This window comes from Vombatus ursinus, unplaced genomic scaffold, assembly GCF_900497805.2.
Source record: "Vombatus ursinus unplaced genomic scaffold, bare-nosed wombat genome assembly UNPS02014794.1, whole genome shotgun sequence".
NCBI lineage: Eukaryota > Metazoa > Chordata > Mammalia > Diprotodontia > Vombatidae > Vombatus > Vombatus ursinus.
Window position 1 is genome coordinate 19,982,590 of NW_020954572.1, and position 18,696 is coordinate 20,001,285.

General features: G+C 38.1%; 1 protein-coding gene across 1 annotated transcript in view; it reads left to right on the forward strand.

Annotated features, from left to right (window-relative positions):
• PLA2G4E (phospholipase A2 group IVE) overlaps positions 1-18,696 on the forward strand; it is a 70,510-nt gene that overhangs the window by 9,945 nt on the left and 41,869 nt on the right. Inside the window, exons 2-3 of the mRNA XM_027870148.1 lie at positions 561-633; positions 10,189-10,325. Of these exons, the coding sequence (XP_027725949.1) occupies positions 561-633; positions 10,189-10,325 (210 nt within the window). The remainder of the gene's footprint in view (positions 1-560; positions 634-10,188; positions 10,326-18,696) is intronic.

Consider the following 18,696-nt stretch of genomic DNA (forward strand, 5'->3'; position numbering starts at 1 on the left):
AGAAAGAAAGAAAGAAAGAAAGAAAGAAAGAAAGAAAGAAAGAAAGAGGAGGAGGAGAAGGAAATGCCTTACAGTTAGCAGAACACTTTCCTTTCCTCAGGGCACTGTGAAGTAGATAACCTGAGTAGGATTATTCCTATTTTACAGATAAGGAAATTGAATCTATAGAATATATGCTTTTTGAGGGCAATGACTTTGGGGAGGTGGGGTTGGGGGTTGTCTTCATATCCCCCAGAGCCTAGCAAAATACCTTACACATCAGTAGGTGCTTGAGAAATGTTTATTGACTTGAAGAGGTAATAATAATAACCAAAATAATCATCACTAACATTTATGTAGTGCTTTAAGTTTGCAAAGCACTTTACTTATGTTATCTCATTTATTTGTCTCTATAACCCTACACTATACTATAAATACTATAAGTAGCACTACTATAAGTAGATGCTGTTATCGTCTCCAAGGATGGTTCATTACTAGGAGAAACACACCTGTCCCATGTCTGTGCCCCAAACTGGTTATTGCTCTTTTAATATCATGTTTGATCTCTCCTCCTTCTACAGGAGCAGTTGTTTCCCTGCCATCTGCTCTCAGTGAGGATCATTCGGATGAAAAATGTCCGTCAGGCCGATGTGTGTGAGTATCACCTCAATAGACTCCTACCTGTCTGTGAAGTCCAGAGGAAATCCCTTGTGTCAATGCCCTATGGGGAATATGGCTGTCACTATTCACAAGTGAACATCTAAGCCTGACCCCAAGTCAGGAGCTGCTCCCCAAAAGCACCCAATCACCCCAATCTTGGTGTCCTCACTAAGGAAAAAATAAGGTCCTCTTCTCTTCTGTTAACAAATATTCATTAAGAATGACTGTGCCATGGATAGAGCTCTGGCCTTGGAGTCAGGAGGATTTGAGTTCAAATCCGGCCTCAGACACATAACACTTACTACCTGTGTGACTCTGGGCAAGTCACTTAACCCCGTTGCCTAACAAACCCCCTCCCAAAAAAAGGATAAAATATGTGTGTTTAAGTTACTTAAAAAAAAAAAAAGAATGACTGTGCCCCCCACTGTGCTAGAATGATGGCCTTGGAATAAGAAAGACCTAGATTCAAATCCAACCTCTGACACTTCCTAGCTGTGTGGCCCTGGGCAAGTCACTTACCTTCTCAAAATCTCAGTTTCCTCCTCTGTAAAATAATGGGATGGGACCAGATGACCTGTGATCTTAAGATCCTAGGGGAGGGGACATTACTCTGTGATCCAGTGACCTTGGCCTCCTTGCATTTCCTTGAACTAGATGCGCCATCTCCCATCTCCAGTTACTTTCACTTGCTGCCTGGAATTCTATCCCTTCTCATCTCTGTCTCTTAAATTCCCTGGCTTCTTTCAAGTCCCAGCTAAAATCTCACTTTCTTCGAGAAGCCCTTCTAGCTCTCCCTGAAGGCTAGCACCTTCCCTCTGTTGCTCATCACCACTTCGTCTTCTATACAATCTTGTTTGTACATGATCTTTGCTTGTTTGTACATAGTTCTTTACACATTTTTTCCACTTGATTGTGAGCTCCTTGCGAACAAGATCTGCCTTCTGCTTTTCTTTGTATCCCCAGGGCTTAAAACAATGTTTGTCATGGAGGAGATGCTTAATAAATGCTAGTTGATTTATTTGACTGACTTAAGGACAAGAAACAATTAGAGAAAAGTAGAGCAATTATAAAACAATGGAAGACAAGAGAGAATTCACTTTGGATTTCATACATCAAATTATAAGTGCTATAGGAATTTTAGCAAGGGAGAAATCTATTGTTCAATTTTCTTTTCTGTTTTTTAAAATTAATTTATTTATTTTTAGTTTTCAACATTCAATTTCATAAGTTTTTGAGTTTTAAATTTTCTCTACCTACCTTCCCTCCCCTCTCCCTAAGATGGCGTGCAATCTGATATACGTTCTACATATACATTCTTATTAAACATATTTTCACATTAGTCATGTTGCAAAGAAGAATTAGAACAAATGGGAGGAACCACGAGAAAGAACAAAACAAAACAAAAAAAGGAGAGCAAATAGTATGCTTCAATCTGCATTCAGACGCCATGCTTTTTCTCTGGTTATGGATAGCATTTTCCATCAGGACTCCCTTGAAGTTGTCTTAGATCCTTGCATTGCTGAGAAGAGCTAAGTCTATCAAAGTTGTTTATCAAATAATGTGGTTGTTACTGGGTACAATGTTCTCCTGGTTCTGCTCACTTCACTCAACAACAGTTCATATAAGTCTTTCCAGGTTTCTCTGAAGTCCACCTGCTCATCATTTCTTATAGCACAACAGTATTACATTACATTCAAATGCCACAGCTTGTTCAGCCATTACCCAACTGATGGGCATACCCTCAATTTCCAATTCTTGGCCACCATAAAAAGAGTTGCTATAAATATTTTTGTACATGTGGGTCCCTTTCCCATTTGTATGATCTCTTTGGGATACAGCCCTAGAAGTGCTATTGCTGGGTCAAAGGGTATGCGCATTTTTATAGCCCTTTGGGCATAGTTCCAACTTGCTGTCCAGAATGGCTGAATGAGTTCACAACCCCACTAACAATACATTAGTGTTCCAATTTTCCCACATCTTCTCCAGCATTTATCATTTTCCTGTTTTGTCATGTTAGCCAATCTGATAGGTGTGATGTGGTACCTAAGAGTTATTTTGATTTGCAGTTCTCTAATCAATAGTGATTTAGAGCATTTTTTCATATGATTATAAATAGCTCTAATTTCTCCATCTGAAAACTGCCTGTTCGTATCCTTTGACCATTTATCAATTGGGGAATGACTTGTATTCTTATAAATTTGACTCAGTTCTCTATGTATTTTAGAAATGAGGCCTTTATCAAAGACACTGGTTGCAAAAATTCTTTCCCAGTTTTCTGCTTCCCTCCTAATCTTGGTTGCATTGGCTTTTTTGTGCAAAAGCTTTTCAATTCAATGTAATCAAAATTATCTGTTTTGCTTTTCATAATGTTCTCTGTCTCTTGTTTGGTCATAAATTCTTCTGTTCTCCATAAATCTGACAGGTGAACGATCCCTTGCTCTCCCATTGTTCAATTTTCAATGCGGGCATTTACACCTCAGAAGTCAGCAAACACTACCAATTGGGGCATGATTTGTTGTTTTGCTGATTGTCTAGACCTGAGAAAGTGGTAGAGAAAATATTAATACTGAAGATTAAACTTAAAAGTGTGTCATGGTTATATTTTTTTCCCTAGAGAGTCAGATGTTAAACATTAACCAGTACACTAGTGGAGAGAGATTATTGGTAGTGAAGTTCATCAGGGAAGAAAGGGGATTCAAGCCAGGACTTGAAGTGTGGGTAGAATTTGGATTAGTGGAGAGAAGCAAGGAAGGGCATTCTGGGAGAGGATGTGTAATAAGAAAACAGGATAGGCAGGAATACGCTTGTCGTGTATAAAGGGCAATAAGAAAAGAGGACATGCTGGGAAGTTGTGAGATAAGGCTGAACACTGTTGAGAGTGTAAGATAGGGATCAGATTATTGGAAAGCCTCAAAGGCAAAGACGGAGAATTTGAATTTGATCATATAAACAACAGGGACTTAGTACAGGTTCATGGATAGGAGAGGCGAGCTGATGAAAGGAGTGTTTGGTGGCAGTTTCTCCACACTGTTCAGAATAAATTGGAGGAGAAGTTAGAGGAAGGGAAAACAGCTCATAGGCTGGTACAGTAACATAGACATGAGATGATGAGAGAGGAAAAACAGAGATGGGAGGAAGGTAGTTAAAAAAACAACAACAAAAAAAAACATTGTGTCTCTGACCTCATCTTGAGAGTGAGGCTGCCTGAACCACTATCAATGAAAGCTGTTATAGGCAAATTATAGGTTTAATTCATCTGTCAGGGGAGAGAGGCATGAAAGGAATAGCATTTCAGGGAGGCTTGTGGTTAGCAGTATTAATTGGACGCTGGTTTATAGACCTGCCGCATCCTCTAAACAGCATGTGGGAAAGCAACAGTTAATATGAGTAATGTTGAAGTTATCCATCTCTCTGTTGGAAATCAGGAAGAAGGCCATTGCTAGTTCATTCACTCAGTCAATAAACGTTTATTAAGTGTCTACCATGTGCCAGGCACTGGTCAAAGACTTCACCCTTTACTCACTCAGATTTTGTAGCTTCATTACTCTGGGCAGCATGATTATGGATTTATAGTTGGGAGTGGCCTTAAAGGTCACCTAGTCTAATTCCCTTGTCTTACAGACAAAAAAAAATGATGCCCAAAGAGGTAGATGGACTTGTCCAAAGTCATGTAATTAGTAAATGACAGAGGCAGAATTTGAATCCAAATTCCTTTGAATTCATCTCAGGTTCCATGATTCTTTCCATTGCATTTATCTGCATCCTGAGTCTTATACACCTGGTGGTAGTCTGTGACCTGGATTATTTTCCTTCATTCAAATGCACTTGTGGCAGAGCTTATGATCCACTGGGTAATCTACCTTTCAGCTCACATTTGGCACCTCTCTTCCTCAGGGTGGGATAGGGACAGCGAAGCTCAGAAAGACCTGAAATGCAAATACTTTAGTCATCAAGGGCCTGGGATATAATTCGTTGTGAGAATTCTGGGTGTGAAAACTTCATGGAGGCAGGTAGCAAAACCTTTACAGAGTTACCTGAGATTCAGAGCTCAGGTAAGTTAAGTGACTTGCCAGGGGTAACACAGCTAGTTAGTGTCAGAGGTAGCATTTGAATCCAGATCTTTTTGATTCCAAGTCCAGCACTATCTCCCATACCAGGACTCCCTCTCTTGAGGTGCTAGTATACAGCCAATGTATATGTCAAACTAGTGGTATCAAACTCAAATAGAAACAGATCCCTGATGGAGCAGATTGACTTAGAAAACCACAAACTAACATCATCTTTGTTGTATTGTATTTTTTAAATTTTGTTAAACATTTCTCAATTACATTTTAATCTGATTCAGACTGTACTCAGGAGTTTTGGGGGGGTACAAGTTTGTTCTAAACCAGCAGTTATCAAAGTTTAAGAATGTAAGTATTCTTTACACTCTTAAAAATTATTGAGGACCCCAAGAACTTTTGTTTACATGGGTTATATCTGTTGCTATTTAGCATATTAGATTTTAAAACTGATAAATTTTAAAATATTATTAATACATTAAAATAAAAATAACAAGCACATTGCATATTAACATAAATAATATTTTAATGAAAAACTATTTTCTATAACAAAAATTGAATGAGAAGAGTGCCATTGGTTTAAATATTTTTTGCAAATTTCTTTAATGCTAATAGAAGACAGCTAGATTCTCATATCTGCTTCAGCATTCATTCTGTTGTGATTTGTTGTTTTGGTTGAAGTATATGAAGAAAATCCAATCTCACACAGATATTGTATAATGGGAAAAAGAGAGAAGCATTTTAATAGACAAATAACATTTTAGTATTATTATGAAGATGTTAAAAGGAACTAGCTGACACAGTGGATAGAGTGCAGGGCCTAGAGTCTAGAATACTCATCTTTCTGAGTTCAAATCTAGCCCCAGACACTTTATTAAATGTGTGACCCTGAGCAAGTCACTTCACTTTGTTTGCCTCAGTTTCCTCATCCATAAAATGAACTGGAGAAGGAAATGGCAAACTGCTCCAGTATCTTTGCCAAGAAAATCCCAAAATGGGGTCACAAAGAGTTGAAGATGATTGAAATAACTGAACAACAACAATCATTATGAAAATAGTTTTGATCTTGGAGATCCTCTGAAAAGGTCTCAGGGACATCCAGGAGTACACAGGCAACACTTTGAGAACTGCTGCTATAAACTAACTGGCTTTTTGTTTGTTTTTGCTTTTTGGTGAGGCAATTGAGATTAAGTGACTTGCCCAAGGTCACACAACTAGTAAGTGTCGAGTGTCTGAGGCCAGATTTGAACTCAGGGCCTCTTGACTCCAAGGCTGGAGCTCTATCCACTGTACCACCTAGCTGCTCCTAAACTAACTGTTCTTAAGCCAAGGTCCAAGGGCCCATGGAAAGATACCAGGGAAGGTTTATGAACTTGGATGGAAAAAAAATTATCTTTACTTTCTCTAACCTTGGACCAAAATTTAACCTTTCCTTTGATTATTTAAAATAAGAAAGGATCCATAAGCTTCACCAAATTGCCAGAGGGGTCCGTGACACAAGACAGGTTAAGCACACCTGCTTTAAACCCTATCAGGACTGTCTTTCCTCTCCTTCCATACACACACAGTCACACATACGGGTGAAAGTTCACTCTCTTGTGACATTTCTACATTATTTTTCCTGAGATGCCCTGAATGTCCACTTTAATCTAAGGTCATCCAGATGAAAATGTCATAGGATCCATCTTGTAGTTTGCCCCATGCCATGGATGATCATGTGTGTGTGTGTATGTGTGATTGAGAACATCCATATATTTTACTCACATGTGCCAGAGGGGCAGAGTTATTTTACGAGATCACAAGTGTTAGAAATCTATTAGTGTCTTCTAGATACTAGGCTATTTCTTAAACCTTCTTTTTGTTTTACCCAAAGACAAAGCTAATGAATCTGACTGCAAAAGCCTCCATCCCAAGGACACACACAACTGAACCCCAAGCGTGTCAGCCAACATGGCTCTCTGTGAAGGTCTTTTATAAAGCTTGATGTCGTTCAGTTGTTTTAGTCACGTCTGACTCTTCGTGACCCCATTGGTGTTGTCTTGGCAAAGATACTGGTGTGGTCTGCCATTTCCTTCTCCAGCTCATCTGACAGATGAGGAAACTGAGACAAACAGGCTGAAGTGACTTGCCCAGTGTCACATAGCTAGTGTCTGAGGCCAGATTTAAACTCAGGAAGATGAGTCTTCCTGACTCTAGGCCCAGGGCCCAGAGGATTATACCACCTAGCTGCCCTTATAAAACTACTGATCAACAAACACTTATTAAACACCACTATATACCAGGCATTATGCTCAGAGCTAGAGATGACAAAGACAGTAGTGAAATAGGTCCTGCCATGAGGGAGCTCACAATCTATTAAGATCAAGATAGTTATATGCAAAATGGATACGAGATACAAGATAATTATCTACAAATAGATACAAGATCATTTGGTAGCTCATTGGCATAGTGGGTAGAACACTGGGCCTGTAGCCAGGAAGGTCTAAGTTCAAATCTGGCCTCAGACACATCCTAGCTGTGTGACCCTGGGCAAGTCACTTAACTTCTGTTGGCTTCAGTCTCTTCAACTATAAAATAGGAATCATAAAAGAGCCAAGGTTGTTGTGAGGATCAAATGAGATAATATTTGTAAAGCACTTAGCATGGTGCCTGGTATATAATAGGTGCTTAATAAATGCTTCCTTCCTTCCTTCCTTCTTTCCAGAAAGGTAAGAAAGTACTAATACCTGGGGCAGGAAGCGAAGCGGGGGAGGGTAGAGAACCAAGCTTCATGTAGAAGGTGGTGCCTGAGCTGAGCTATGAAGGATACAAGGGATTCTAAGACATGGAGGCGAGGAAAGTATGTGTTCCAGGCATGGGCGGTGGCCAATGCGAAGGCATGGAGATGGGAGATAAAGCTCTGTGAATGATATGCAGTGAGAAAGCCACTTTGACAGAATCATAGTGTGTGTGAAGGGGAGTAACATGTAATAATGCCAGAATGGTAGATTGGGTTGAGATTGTGATGGGCTTTAAAATGACAGAGGCATTTATACTTTATCCTGGAAAATCCTGAGGACAACTCCTCACGTTCAAATGAAATCATCAGCAGCCACCTGGCAACTTGTTTGACTTCTTCCTGGGGAAAATCACCCTTGAGTCAAGTGTGGAAGGAGTTGCTTCTGCCTCTGACTGTAACATACAATTGCTGAGTCACTTCCCACCACCCACTTCCAGGAAAGAAAGCTCACCTTGATGACCTAGCCCTCGGATAGTCACCCTATGAGAAAAAAAATGTACAAACTGAGCATGCCTTAGAATACTACCCCCTTTCAAATTGAAGATAAGTTCCTTGTTCGGCACTCCATTGTTGTCTTCCATCGTCTTCCTCCTCATCATCATCGATGTCTATTCACAGAACTTCAGATCATAGATTTAGAGTTGGGAGAGGCCTCAGAGGTCATCTAGTTCAATTCATCTATTTTTAAAGACGAAGAAATCTAAGCCAAGAGAGGTAAAGTAATATGTTGTCCAAAGTCACCAAGGTGTCAAGCAGCAGAGTCATAATTTGAACCCTAGTCTTCTGATTCCAAATACATAACTCTTTCTGCTGAACCACAAAATGTCAGAGATGGAAGAGTCCTTGGAAGTCATTCAATCCAACCTATACCCAAACAAGAATACACTATACACTTATAGTGTATTATATATTTGTAGTGTATTATAATACACTTGCAATATATTATAATAATTTTTATCCCCGGAACTTAGCACAATGCCTAGCAGATGTTGTTGTTGTCTAGTTGTTTCAGTTGTGTCCAACTCTTTATGACCCCACTTGGGGGTTTTTTGGCAAAGATACTGGAGTGGTTTGCCATTTCCTTCTCCAGCTCATTTTACAGATGAGGAAACCAAGACAACAGGGTTAAGTGACTTGCCCAAGGTCACAAATTTAATAAGTGTCTGAGGCTGGATTTGAACTCGGGTCTTCCTACTACAAGCACAATGCACCCACTGGTGCACCCACAATGTACCTAGTTGCCCGCCTAGCATATAGCAGAGGCTTGATAAATGTTTATTGATTGATTCAGGACCCTTACCTTGACTTAACTGTCTCTCCTCTTGTGATCAAGGCATTTCCAACAGGCTCTTCTCCAGGCAAAGTTTATGGCTCTACACTGAGGCTGATCCCAGACTCTTGGGCATCTCTCTTCTTCTTAGACCCAGAGAAGGTCTAAACATTTCTTCAAACCTGTGTCGCCATTTCTGTCAAAGAGACTGCAATTTCCGACTCTTATCAATTCCCACTAAGGGCCTTTGCTTGAGCCTGCTGTTGGGGGTGGGGTTTGTGGAGAGGGGCCCAGTGGTGCTGGTGATTGGTTCTATGATTTGATTGATGTGGGGTTATCCCAAAGATGAAGTTCTCTCCACTGTGCACATCAGCCACTATTCTGAAACTTACCATCTTAGAGAGTCCCCAAGACACTGATTAGTCAAGTGATTTGCCCAAGGTCACATAACCAGGTGGGACCTGACAAGCTTTCTTGAATCTGAGATCAGTTCCCTACCCATTAGGCCACATTGCTGCTCTTGCACCTCCTACAGGCGATCTCTTCCCCCCCCACCCCTCCCAAAAAAACCCAACCAAACAAACCCAAAACACTTTTTTGTGTTGATCCAAGTATTGCTGAGGACTGGGAAATAGCATTTGTATATACATGATATAGGGCTAAGGACTTTTACTCTCTAAGCCTCAGCAGCCACATTTATAATAATAATAATACCTACCTACCAAGGTTCTTGTGAGGATCAAATGTGCTAATATTTGTAAAGTGCTTTACAGACTTTGATGGGCTATACAGATGGTAGCTATTATTATTATACTTCTCAGTCTAGATCACTATTTTCTCATTCAAGTCCAGACTAGGGTTTTCTTTCCAAATTCCTCCAGTCATTAAAAGGAAATAAAGTCTTATTGGTCTACATGTAGAGGTCTTATCCTCAAATTCAGGCTACATTGCACACTGCTGTTCTAGAATAAGCAAAGATTTGTTCGAGATTTTGGAAACTTATTTTGCCAAAGAATCAAGGGCATTGTACCAGATGAGTCTTCAGGTCTTAGAGGTAATGATGGGGCAATAAAGATGGGGCTCATGTCCAAGAAATTCACTTCAAAAGAAAGTCAGTCAGTCAAAAAGTATTTATTTATGCAAAGTGCATGAGATACAAAGAAAGACAAAAATAGTCCCTGCCCTCAAGAAGCTTCCATTCTAATGGGAGAGACAACATGTGACAAGTCAATAAGTCCTGGGAGGTCGTCAAGCAGACCTGGGGCTGAGCTGGGGTGTCTCTCTCTGCCTGTGCAATCTTACCTGTTTAGGGGGTGTGGGGGAGGTCACGATCAAAGGCTGAGGGGACCGCTTGTCTTGGACCAGCCTAATTTAGATTCCATTTTTTTTCCTTTCTGGACCCTGATCTCTCCATCTCTTTCTCCCTCCACCTCGGGCAGTGAGTCTGACAGACTGTTTCGTAAGTCTCTGGCTCCCAACTGCCTCCCACGAGAAGCAGAGAACAAGGACTGTCTCCGACTGCCGCAACCCAGAGTGGAATGAAACCTTCAACTTCCGGATCCAGTGCCAGGTGAAGGTAAGGGCCAGGAGACTGCAGCTGTCTACCAGTCAATCTTTCAGCTATCTTTTGGTGTCCCTGTTCACTCATTTGTCCCTGTCCTTGTGCTTGGTTACGTGTTTCTTGGCCATTTCTAAATGTGTCTCTAGTAGTCTTGACAGAGAAACCATTTGGTATAATAGAAAGGGTGTGAGTTTGTTGTTGTTGTTATTTGTCCTTCGTCCTAGAAGAGGACCATGATGTCAGGGAGGTGATGCCATGACATGCAAGTGGAAAGAGGGGGAGTTTTTAGTCAGGGATTGTTCACTCATTTTTCAGTCACGTCCGATTCTTCGTGACCCCGTTTGGGGTTGTCTTGGCAAAGATACTGGAGTGGTTTGCCATTTCCTTCTCTGGCTCATTTTACAGGTGAGGAAACTGAGGCAAATAGGGTTAAGTGACTTGCCCAAGGTCACGCAACTAGTGAGTGTCTGAGATCAGATTTGAACTCAGGTCTTCCTGAATCCAGGCCCTGTGCCACTTAATTCCCTAGTCAGAAGATTTAGATTTAAATCTTAGTTCTTTTACTACCCATGTGATTTTGTGCAAATAAATCACTTGTCCCCTCCAGGTCTCAATTTCCTTATGTTTAAGATGAAGGGGTTAGATGATTTCTGAGTTTCCTTCTAACTCTTTAAATTTTGTGAAGTAGTCTTGGGTAATGAATAGAATGTTGAACTCAGTCAGGAAGACCTCAGTTCAAATCCTGCCTTGGACACTAGCTGGGTGACCCTGGGCAAGTTATCTAACCTCTCTAGTCCTGTTTCTTCATCTGAAAAATGAGGGAGTGACTTATAGATTCCCTCCCAGCTCTAAATCTATGATCCTTTGACATGACAGTGACAGGTGAGAGGCTGGTGGACAAAGGAGACTAGATTTTTCCCTGAGGTAAAAATGAGATGGAATGAGTTACCACTTTTTTTGTACTATGTATGAATCTAAAGCTATTCTGTTTCTAACAGAAGGACTAAGGTCCAGATCAGGATTCCTTAACCTAGGATCCATGTACCCTCAAGAAGTCCCAGGATAGATTACAGAGGGGTCCATGAACTTGAATGGAGGAAAAAATTCTCATTTCCATTTTCACTAACCTTTGGTTTCTTTTGTAATTCAATGTATTTTTTTAAATTTTATTTAAAAAACATTCTGGTGAGAAGGAAGCAGGAGTGAGTGCCAACTGGCAATTCTATTGAGTAAAAATTAATTGGAGACTAAATAACTTAATTCTAAAGAATGGGTGGATTGAAGAGGAAATCATAGAAACAATAAATAATTTCATTAAAGATAATGATGACAACGAAACAACATGCCACAATTTTTGGCATTCAGTCAAAGGAGTCCTCAGGGTAAAATTTATAACTCTATACACTTTCATCAACAAAAACGAGAAAAAACCGATCAATGATTTGAGCACACAACTAAAAATACTAGAAAATCAACAAATTTTTAAAAACCTAATTAAAAGTCAAAATACAAATTTTTAAAATCATATAAGGAATTGGAAAAAATGGAAGGAAAAAAACCCCATTGCATTAATAAATAAAAGTGGGAGCTGTTTTTTTAAATGGATAAACCATTACTTAATTTGATTTTTAAAAAGAAAGAGGAAAAACAAATCACCAGAGTAAAAAATGAAAAAGGTGAATTCACAACAAATGAAGAAATAAAAAAAATTATTAGAAACAACTTTGCCCAATTACATGCTGACAAAACTGATAACTTAAATGAAATGAATATTGACAAAAACTTAAATGCTCAGATTCAATAATAATGATTATTTTAAGTAAGCTAATAAGTAAACATTTTAAAGTATGTTTTAATTTCTAATACAGTAAATAATAATAGATATGATCCATATAAGCAATATCAGAAAAAGAAATTGAACAAGCCATAAACGAACTCTTAGAAATGAGCATCCAGGATTAGACGGACTTATACGTGAATTTTATCAAGCATTAAAAAAAAAATTAATTCCAATATTACACGTGTTGGAAAAATAGACAAAGAAAAGAGCCTACTAAATTTCTTCTATGAAACAAATATGGCCTTGACATAAAAATCAGCAAGAGTCAAAGCAGAGGAAAAAAAACTATAGGCTATTGAGTCTCAAAGTGTGGTCCAAGGACCCCTGAAAGTTCTTAAGAACCTTTTATGGGATCTGTGACATCAAACTTATTTTCATAATGTAGCTATTTGCCTGTTAAAATGCTCCTCCCTTTTCCAACTATATATATCTGTGTAAGGACAGATTTTCTTCTTATAATTCAACCAAAATAACATGTTGTAACAGATTACATGCAGTAGCAGATATAAGAATCTAGTTGTCTTCTATTAAGCCAGATATTAAAGAGATTTGTAAAAATATGTAAACCAAATGTCACTCTTCTTACTATATTTTTTTGTTTTGGAAAATATAATAATTTTTCATTTAATATATCATTTGTGTTAACATGTAACAGGTTATTATTTTTAAGTGGGCTAATAAACATTTTAAAGTACCAGTTTTAATTTCTAATACAGTAAATATTGATAGATATGACCCACATAAACAAAATTCTTTGGCTTCTCAATAATTTTAAGTGTATAAAGGGGTCCTGAGAATGAAAAGCTTGATGATCATTGCTATAGATCAATATTTTAATAAATATTGATGCAAAAATTTAGATAAAATATTAGCAAAATGACAACAGCAACATATCACAAAAAAAATATACACCATGACCAGGCTAGATTTGTACTAGGAATGTAGAGTTGATTATATATTAGCAAAATTATCAAAATAATAGATTATATTAATAATAAGAACAACAAGATCATATGAGCATATCAATAGATACAGAAAAAACTTTTGACAAGACATAACTATTCTTTTTTTTTTCTTTTTTGGCTAGGCAATGCGGTTAAGTGACTTGCCCAGGGTCACACAGCTAGTATGTTTTATGTGTCTGAGGCCGTATCTGAACTCAGGTCCTCCTGAATCCAGGGCCGGTGCTCTATCCACTGTGCCACCTAGCACAATATCTTTGTCTTATTTTTATTCTTATTTTTTAAAAAAACAAAACACTAGAAAACATAGGAATAAGGGCAGCTAGTTGGTATAGTGGAGAGAGCACTGGCCCTGGAGTCAGGAAGACCTGAATTCAAATCTAGCTTCAGATATTTATTGGCTGTGTGACTCTGGGCAAGTCACTTAAACCCAATTGCTTCCAAAAAGAAAAGAAAAGAAAAGATAGGAATAAATGAACCTTTCCTTGATACGATAAGTAGTATTCATCTAAAAAGCAAGAGCCAGTATTATATATAATAGAAATAAAGTAAAGACCTTTCCAGTAAGATCAAGGCTAAAGTAAGGGTGTTCATTATCATTACTACTATTTGATATCTTTCTAGAAATAACAGCTATAATAAGACAAGAATGAAATTGAAAGAATAAGCAAGGCAAAGCGTAAACAAAATTATTGCTTTTTGAGATGTTATGGTTTACTTAGAGAATTCTACAGAGTCAACTAAAAATTAATTTGAAACAGTAATTCCAGTTAAGTTCAGATATAAAATAAATCCATGTAAATCATCAGCATTTCTGTATTTTTTGTATAGCAACAAAATTCAGCCGGAAGACATAGAAAGAAAAATTCATTTAAAATAACTACAGCATGCGTAATACTTGGCAGACTACCTAACAAGACACAGGAATTATATGAATATAACTACAAAACACTCTTTGCACAAATAAAGACAGACTTAAACAATTGAAAAAAATATTAGTTGTTTATGGATAGGTTGAGCCAATATAATAAAAATGACATATTACCTAAGCAATTAACATATTCAGTGTCATCCCAATCAAGCTACCAAAGGATTATTTCAGAGAACTAGAAAAATAATAACAAAATTTATCTGGAGGGCCAAAAGGTCAAGAATCTCAAGGAAAATAATTTTTTTTTAAAAGTGGGAAGAACAGTACCAAATCCCAACTATAAGACAAAACAGTAATCATCAAAATTATTTGATACTGATTAGGAAATAAAGAGCTGGTTGCGTGGAACGGACAAGTCTCATTTGATGATTGTTTGGACTCTGAGTGAGTTTGGTTCAGAGTGAGCGTAAATAGCAACTTTTTCTGTTTTGGCCAGAAACCCTAAGGGTCTTCCCCTCCCGGATTAATATTGGGTTTTTTTTTGTTTGTTTGTTTTTGACTAGGTAAAAGAAGCTATTCTTTGCCTCATTTCTTACCTAACCTTAATCACTGAATGGGTATTGCCACAGTCAAACTGAGATCTGGGAAAGCCCTTACCTTAAAAAGGCTAAGGTTTCCCACTGCATCCGGCCATCTCCATTGGTTCTGATCTGTATCTTGCCACTGCACCCAGATGGCTCTGGAGGAGAGAGTGAGGCTGGTGACTTTGAACAGCCCTGCCTCACTTAAATCTAATTCACTTGCAAGTCATGACATCACCTTCTTGATATCATGGTCCTCGTGGAGAATGAAGGACAAACAAAGAACAAATGAAGTATTAAATACAGAAGCAAATAAACACAATAGATGTAGTATCTCATAAACTCAAAGACTTCAGGTATGGAGGCTCAAAACTCAATCTGACAAAAACTGTTGAAGAAACTGTTAAACAACCTAGCTGAAACTAGCTATAGACCAATAGCTCATTGTTGTTATTCAGTCATGTCCAACTTTTCATGACCCTGTTGACTATATCGTGCCAATAATGTCCATGGGGTTTTCTGACAAAGATACTGGCATGGTTTGCCATTTTCTACTCCAGTGGCCTAGGACAAACAGAAGGTAAATGACTTGCCCAGGGTCACACCGCTAGTAAGGCCGGATTTGAACTCACATCTTCCTGACTCCAGGGCCAATGCTCTGTCCACTGTGCCACCTAGCTGCCTCAGTATCTCAAACAATATATCAAAATAAGTTCCACATAACTTAGAGTGAAAGGTCACATCATAAACAAGAAAGGAAGAACTTTCCTCTAAGTTCTGCAGATAGGGTATGAGTTCACAAACAAGCTACACAAAGGATCACAAAAGATTAAATGAACAATTTTGATTACATAAGATTAAAAGATTTTGTACCAATAGAGTTAATTAGAAAGGAAACAGAAAACAGGGGAGGCGGGGAGGAGAATCTTTGCAGGAAGTTTGTCTAATAAGGGTCTCATTTCTAAGAAATAGAAGGAACTGGTTCAGATTGATAAGCATAAGAGTCATTCTCCAAATGATAAATGGCCAAATGATATGAACAGGAAGTTTTTAAAGGAAGAAATCCAAACTATCAATAGCCATGTGAAAAAATTCTCCAAGTCATTAATAATCAGAGAAATGCAAATTAAAGCAATTCTGAGATTTGCCATTAGATTGGCAAAGTTGACGAAAAAAGAAAACGATAAATGCTGAAGTTGTTGTGGAAAGATAGGCACTTTTATACACCATTTGGTGGAACTGAGAATTGATCCAGACCTTCTTGAAAGCAGTTTGGAATTATGCCCAAAAAAGTTACAAAACTATGCATTCCCTTTGATCCAATGATACCCCTACATGTCTTATACCAAATTAAAGAAAAAGGAAAGAGACCCCTCTGTACAAAAGCTTTTATAGCATCTCTTCTTGCAGTGGCAAAGAACTGGCAACAGAGGGGATCCCTATTACTATGGAACGGCTGAATAAATTATAGTATATGAATGTAATAAAATAATATTGTGCTGTAAAAAATGAGAGACAGAAGAGAGGGAAAGAGAGAGAGAGGGAGAGAGAGACAGACAGACAGACAGACAGACCTGGGAGACTCATGTAAACTGATGAAATGAGCAGAATCAGGAGAACAATTTATACAACACAGTAGCATTGCACAGATGACTTTGAAAGACTCTGTTCAAAGCAATGGCTAGTCACAATTCCAGAGGATTCATGATGAAGTGTGCCACCCATCTCCTGATAGAGAAGTGATGGACTCAAAGTGAAGATTGAGACTTTTATATTTTGGACATGGCCAATTCAGGAATTTGTTCTGACTGTGCATATTTCTTATGTGGGGTTTTTTTTTCCATTGGGAGGAGAAGGGGTTGGTAAGAAAACTAGATTTTTGTTGTGAGAATTTAATTCAATTTTAAAAGAGTCACTGAAAATCAACTAATAAAGAAGCCAATGAAGTGATTGATCACATATCTCTGGGTTCATTTGGACTCATGATGACCAGAGGCTGGTACAGGCCTCTGAGGGTTGCTTGGGTTCCTTCGAAATGGGACAGGCTTAAGGTGATATGATAAGCAAATCAGGGGAGCATGGAAAAAATTATCTTTCAGATCTATGGCTAGGGTAAGTCCATGAGTAAACGAGATAAAGAGGTTCACAGGAGGTACAGTGGATAATTTTGATTACATAAAATTAAAAAGGTTTTGTACAAACAAAATTAATGTAGCCAAAATTAGAAGAAAATCAGGAAACTGAGGGGGAAATTTATAGCAAGTTTCTCTGATGAAGATCTCATTTTTCAAATATATAGGGAACTGAGCCAAATTTATAAGGAAAAAAGCCATTCCCCAAACTGACAAATGGTCAAAGGATATGAACAGGCAGTTTTCAGAGGAAGAAATCAAAGCTAACAATAGTTATATTAAAAAAATGCTCTAAATCACTAATAATTAGAGAAATGCAAATTAATACAGCTTTGTGGTACCACCTCACACTCATCAGATTGGCTAAAATAGCAGAAAAGATGAAGGGGATGTGGGAAAATAGGTACAATAATGTGCTATTGATGGAACTATGAAACAGATCCAACCATTCTGGAGAACAATTTGGAACTATGCCCAAAGGGCTATAAAACCATGCAATGCAATATCACTACCAGCTCTGTACCCCAAAGAGAGCAAAGAAAAAAGAAAAGATCTGTATGTCCAAAAATATTTATAGCAGCCCTTTTTTGTGATGGCAAAGAATTGGAAACTGAGGGAATGCCCACCAATTGGGGAATGGCTGAACAAGTTATGATATGTGAATATGATGGAATAACATTGCTCTGCAAGAAATGATGAAAGAGATAGTTTCAGAAAGACCTAGGAAGACCTATATGAACTGATGCAAAGAGAAGTGAGCAGAAGTAGGAGAAAAATGCCACCCACCTTCAGATAGAGAACTGATGAACTCAGTGTGCATATTGAAGCAAATTTTTTTCTCTTTATTTTTCTTGCTTTTTTTTGACTAATGTGGAAATATGTTTTGGATGACTTCGTATTGTGGTGGGTGAAAGCTGAAATAACTGTGGAAACAAAGGTTCAAACTTCTGAGTGTATCAGTTTATCAATCAATGCATGCCAGTTTCATAACAAATCAGGACCAGGACCTCAGCTTGGCACCAGAACCCAAATATAGGGAGAGAAAGATTTTTATGCATAAAAGAAAATAATTAATAGGATATAAAACAGCATACAAGATTAGGTAATCTGATTTCTATTTGGAGGAAAGATTAGGGGTTTCCAAAATGGAAGGAGGAGAGTAAACAGCTGCAATTCCCCTGAAATCAGAAAAAGAGATGTCTCTCCACTCCCACCCCCAAGTATCTGTATTCAATCAAAGGAATAGGGAAAAAAATAACTGATTGATCAGTATGTGGTCAGTTTTCAGATAAGATATATGTGTTGCTTGAGATGGGCAATTGTGAGAAAACTTGTTGCATCTTTGAATCTGACTGGGTTTCTGCTCATCATACCCTAGGTCCTTACTTAAGAGTTTCTAAGAAACAGACAAGAGTGGTCCAGCTTCCCAGCCATGCAGAGCTAGGTTCAAACAATGCTATAAAGTTTTCTCTCAATTCCTATAATTGAATAAAGTTTTCTTAAAAGACACAAATTGGACTAGACCCATAATTGAATGGAAAGAGAATTGAACTAGTTCCAGAACTGTCACAGGGTGGAGTCAGTGTGTTTCACTCAATTCCCACAATTGGTTTATTAGATATGGTATTTCTTGCCTTCTCAATGGGTTGGGGAGGCATGGAGAAAGAGAGAGAATTTGGAACTTACAACAAAAATAAAATAAAATAAAAAGAAATAGGACAGGCTTTAGACATAGAGCTACTTAAAATAGGTGTTCCACTTATACCATTTACACTGTGATCTCATCAACACAGTGCTAAGGGGTAAAGGAGTTTCAACCCCCATCAAATTTTGCTGCGTTCAAAGTTTCCTGGAAACCCTTCTGTGTGTGTGTGTGTGTGTGTGTGTGTGTGTGTGTGTGTGTATGTGTGTGTCTCTCTGTCTTTGTCTGTCTCAGTCTGTCTTTACATGTATATAGATAGATAGATAGATAGATAGATAGATAGATAGATAGATAGATA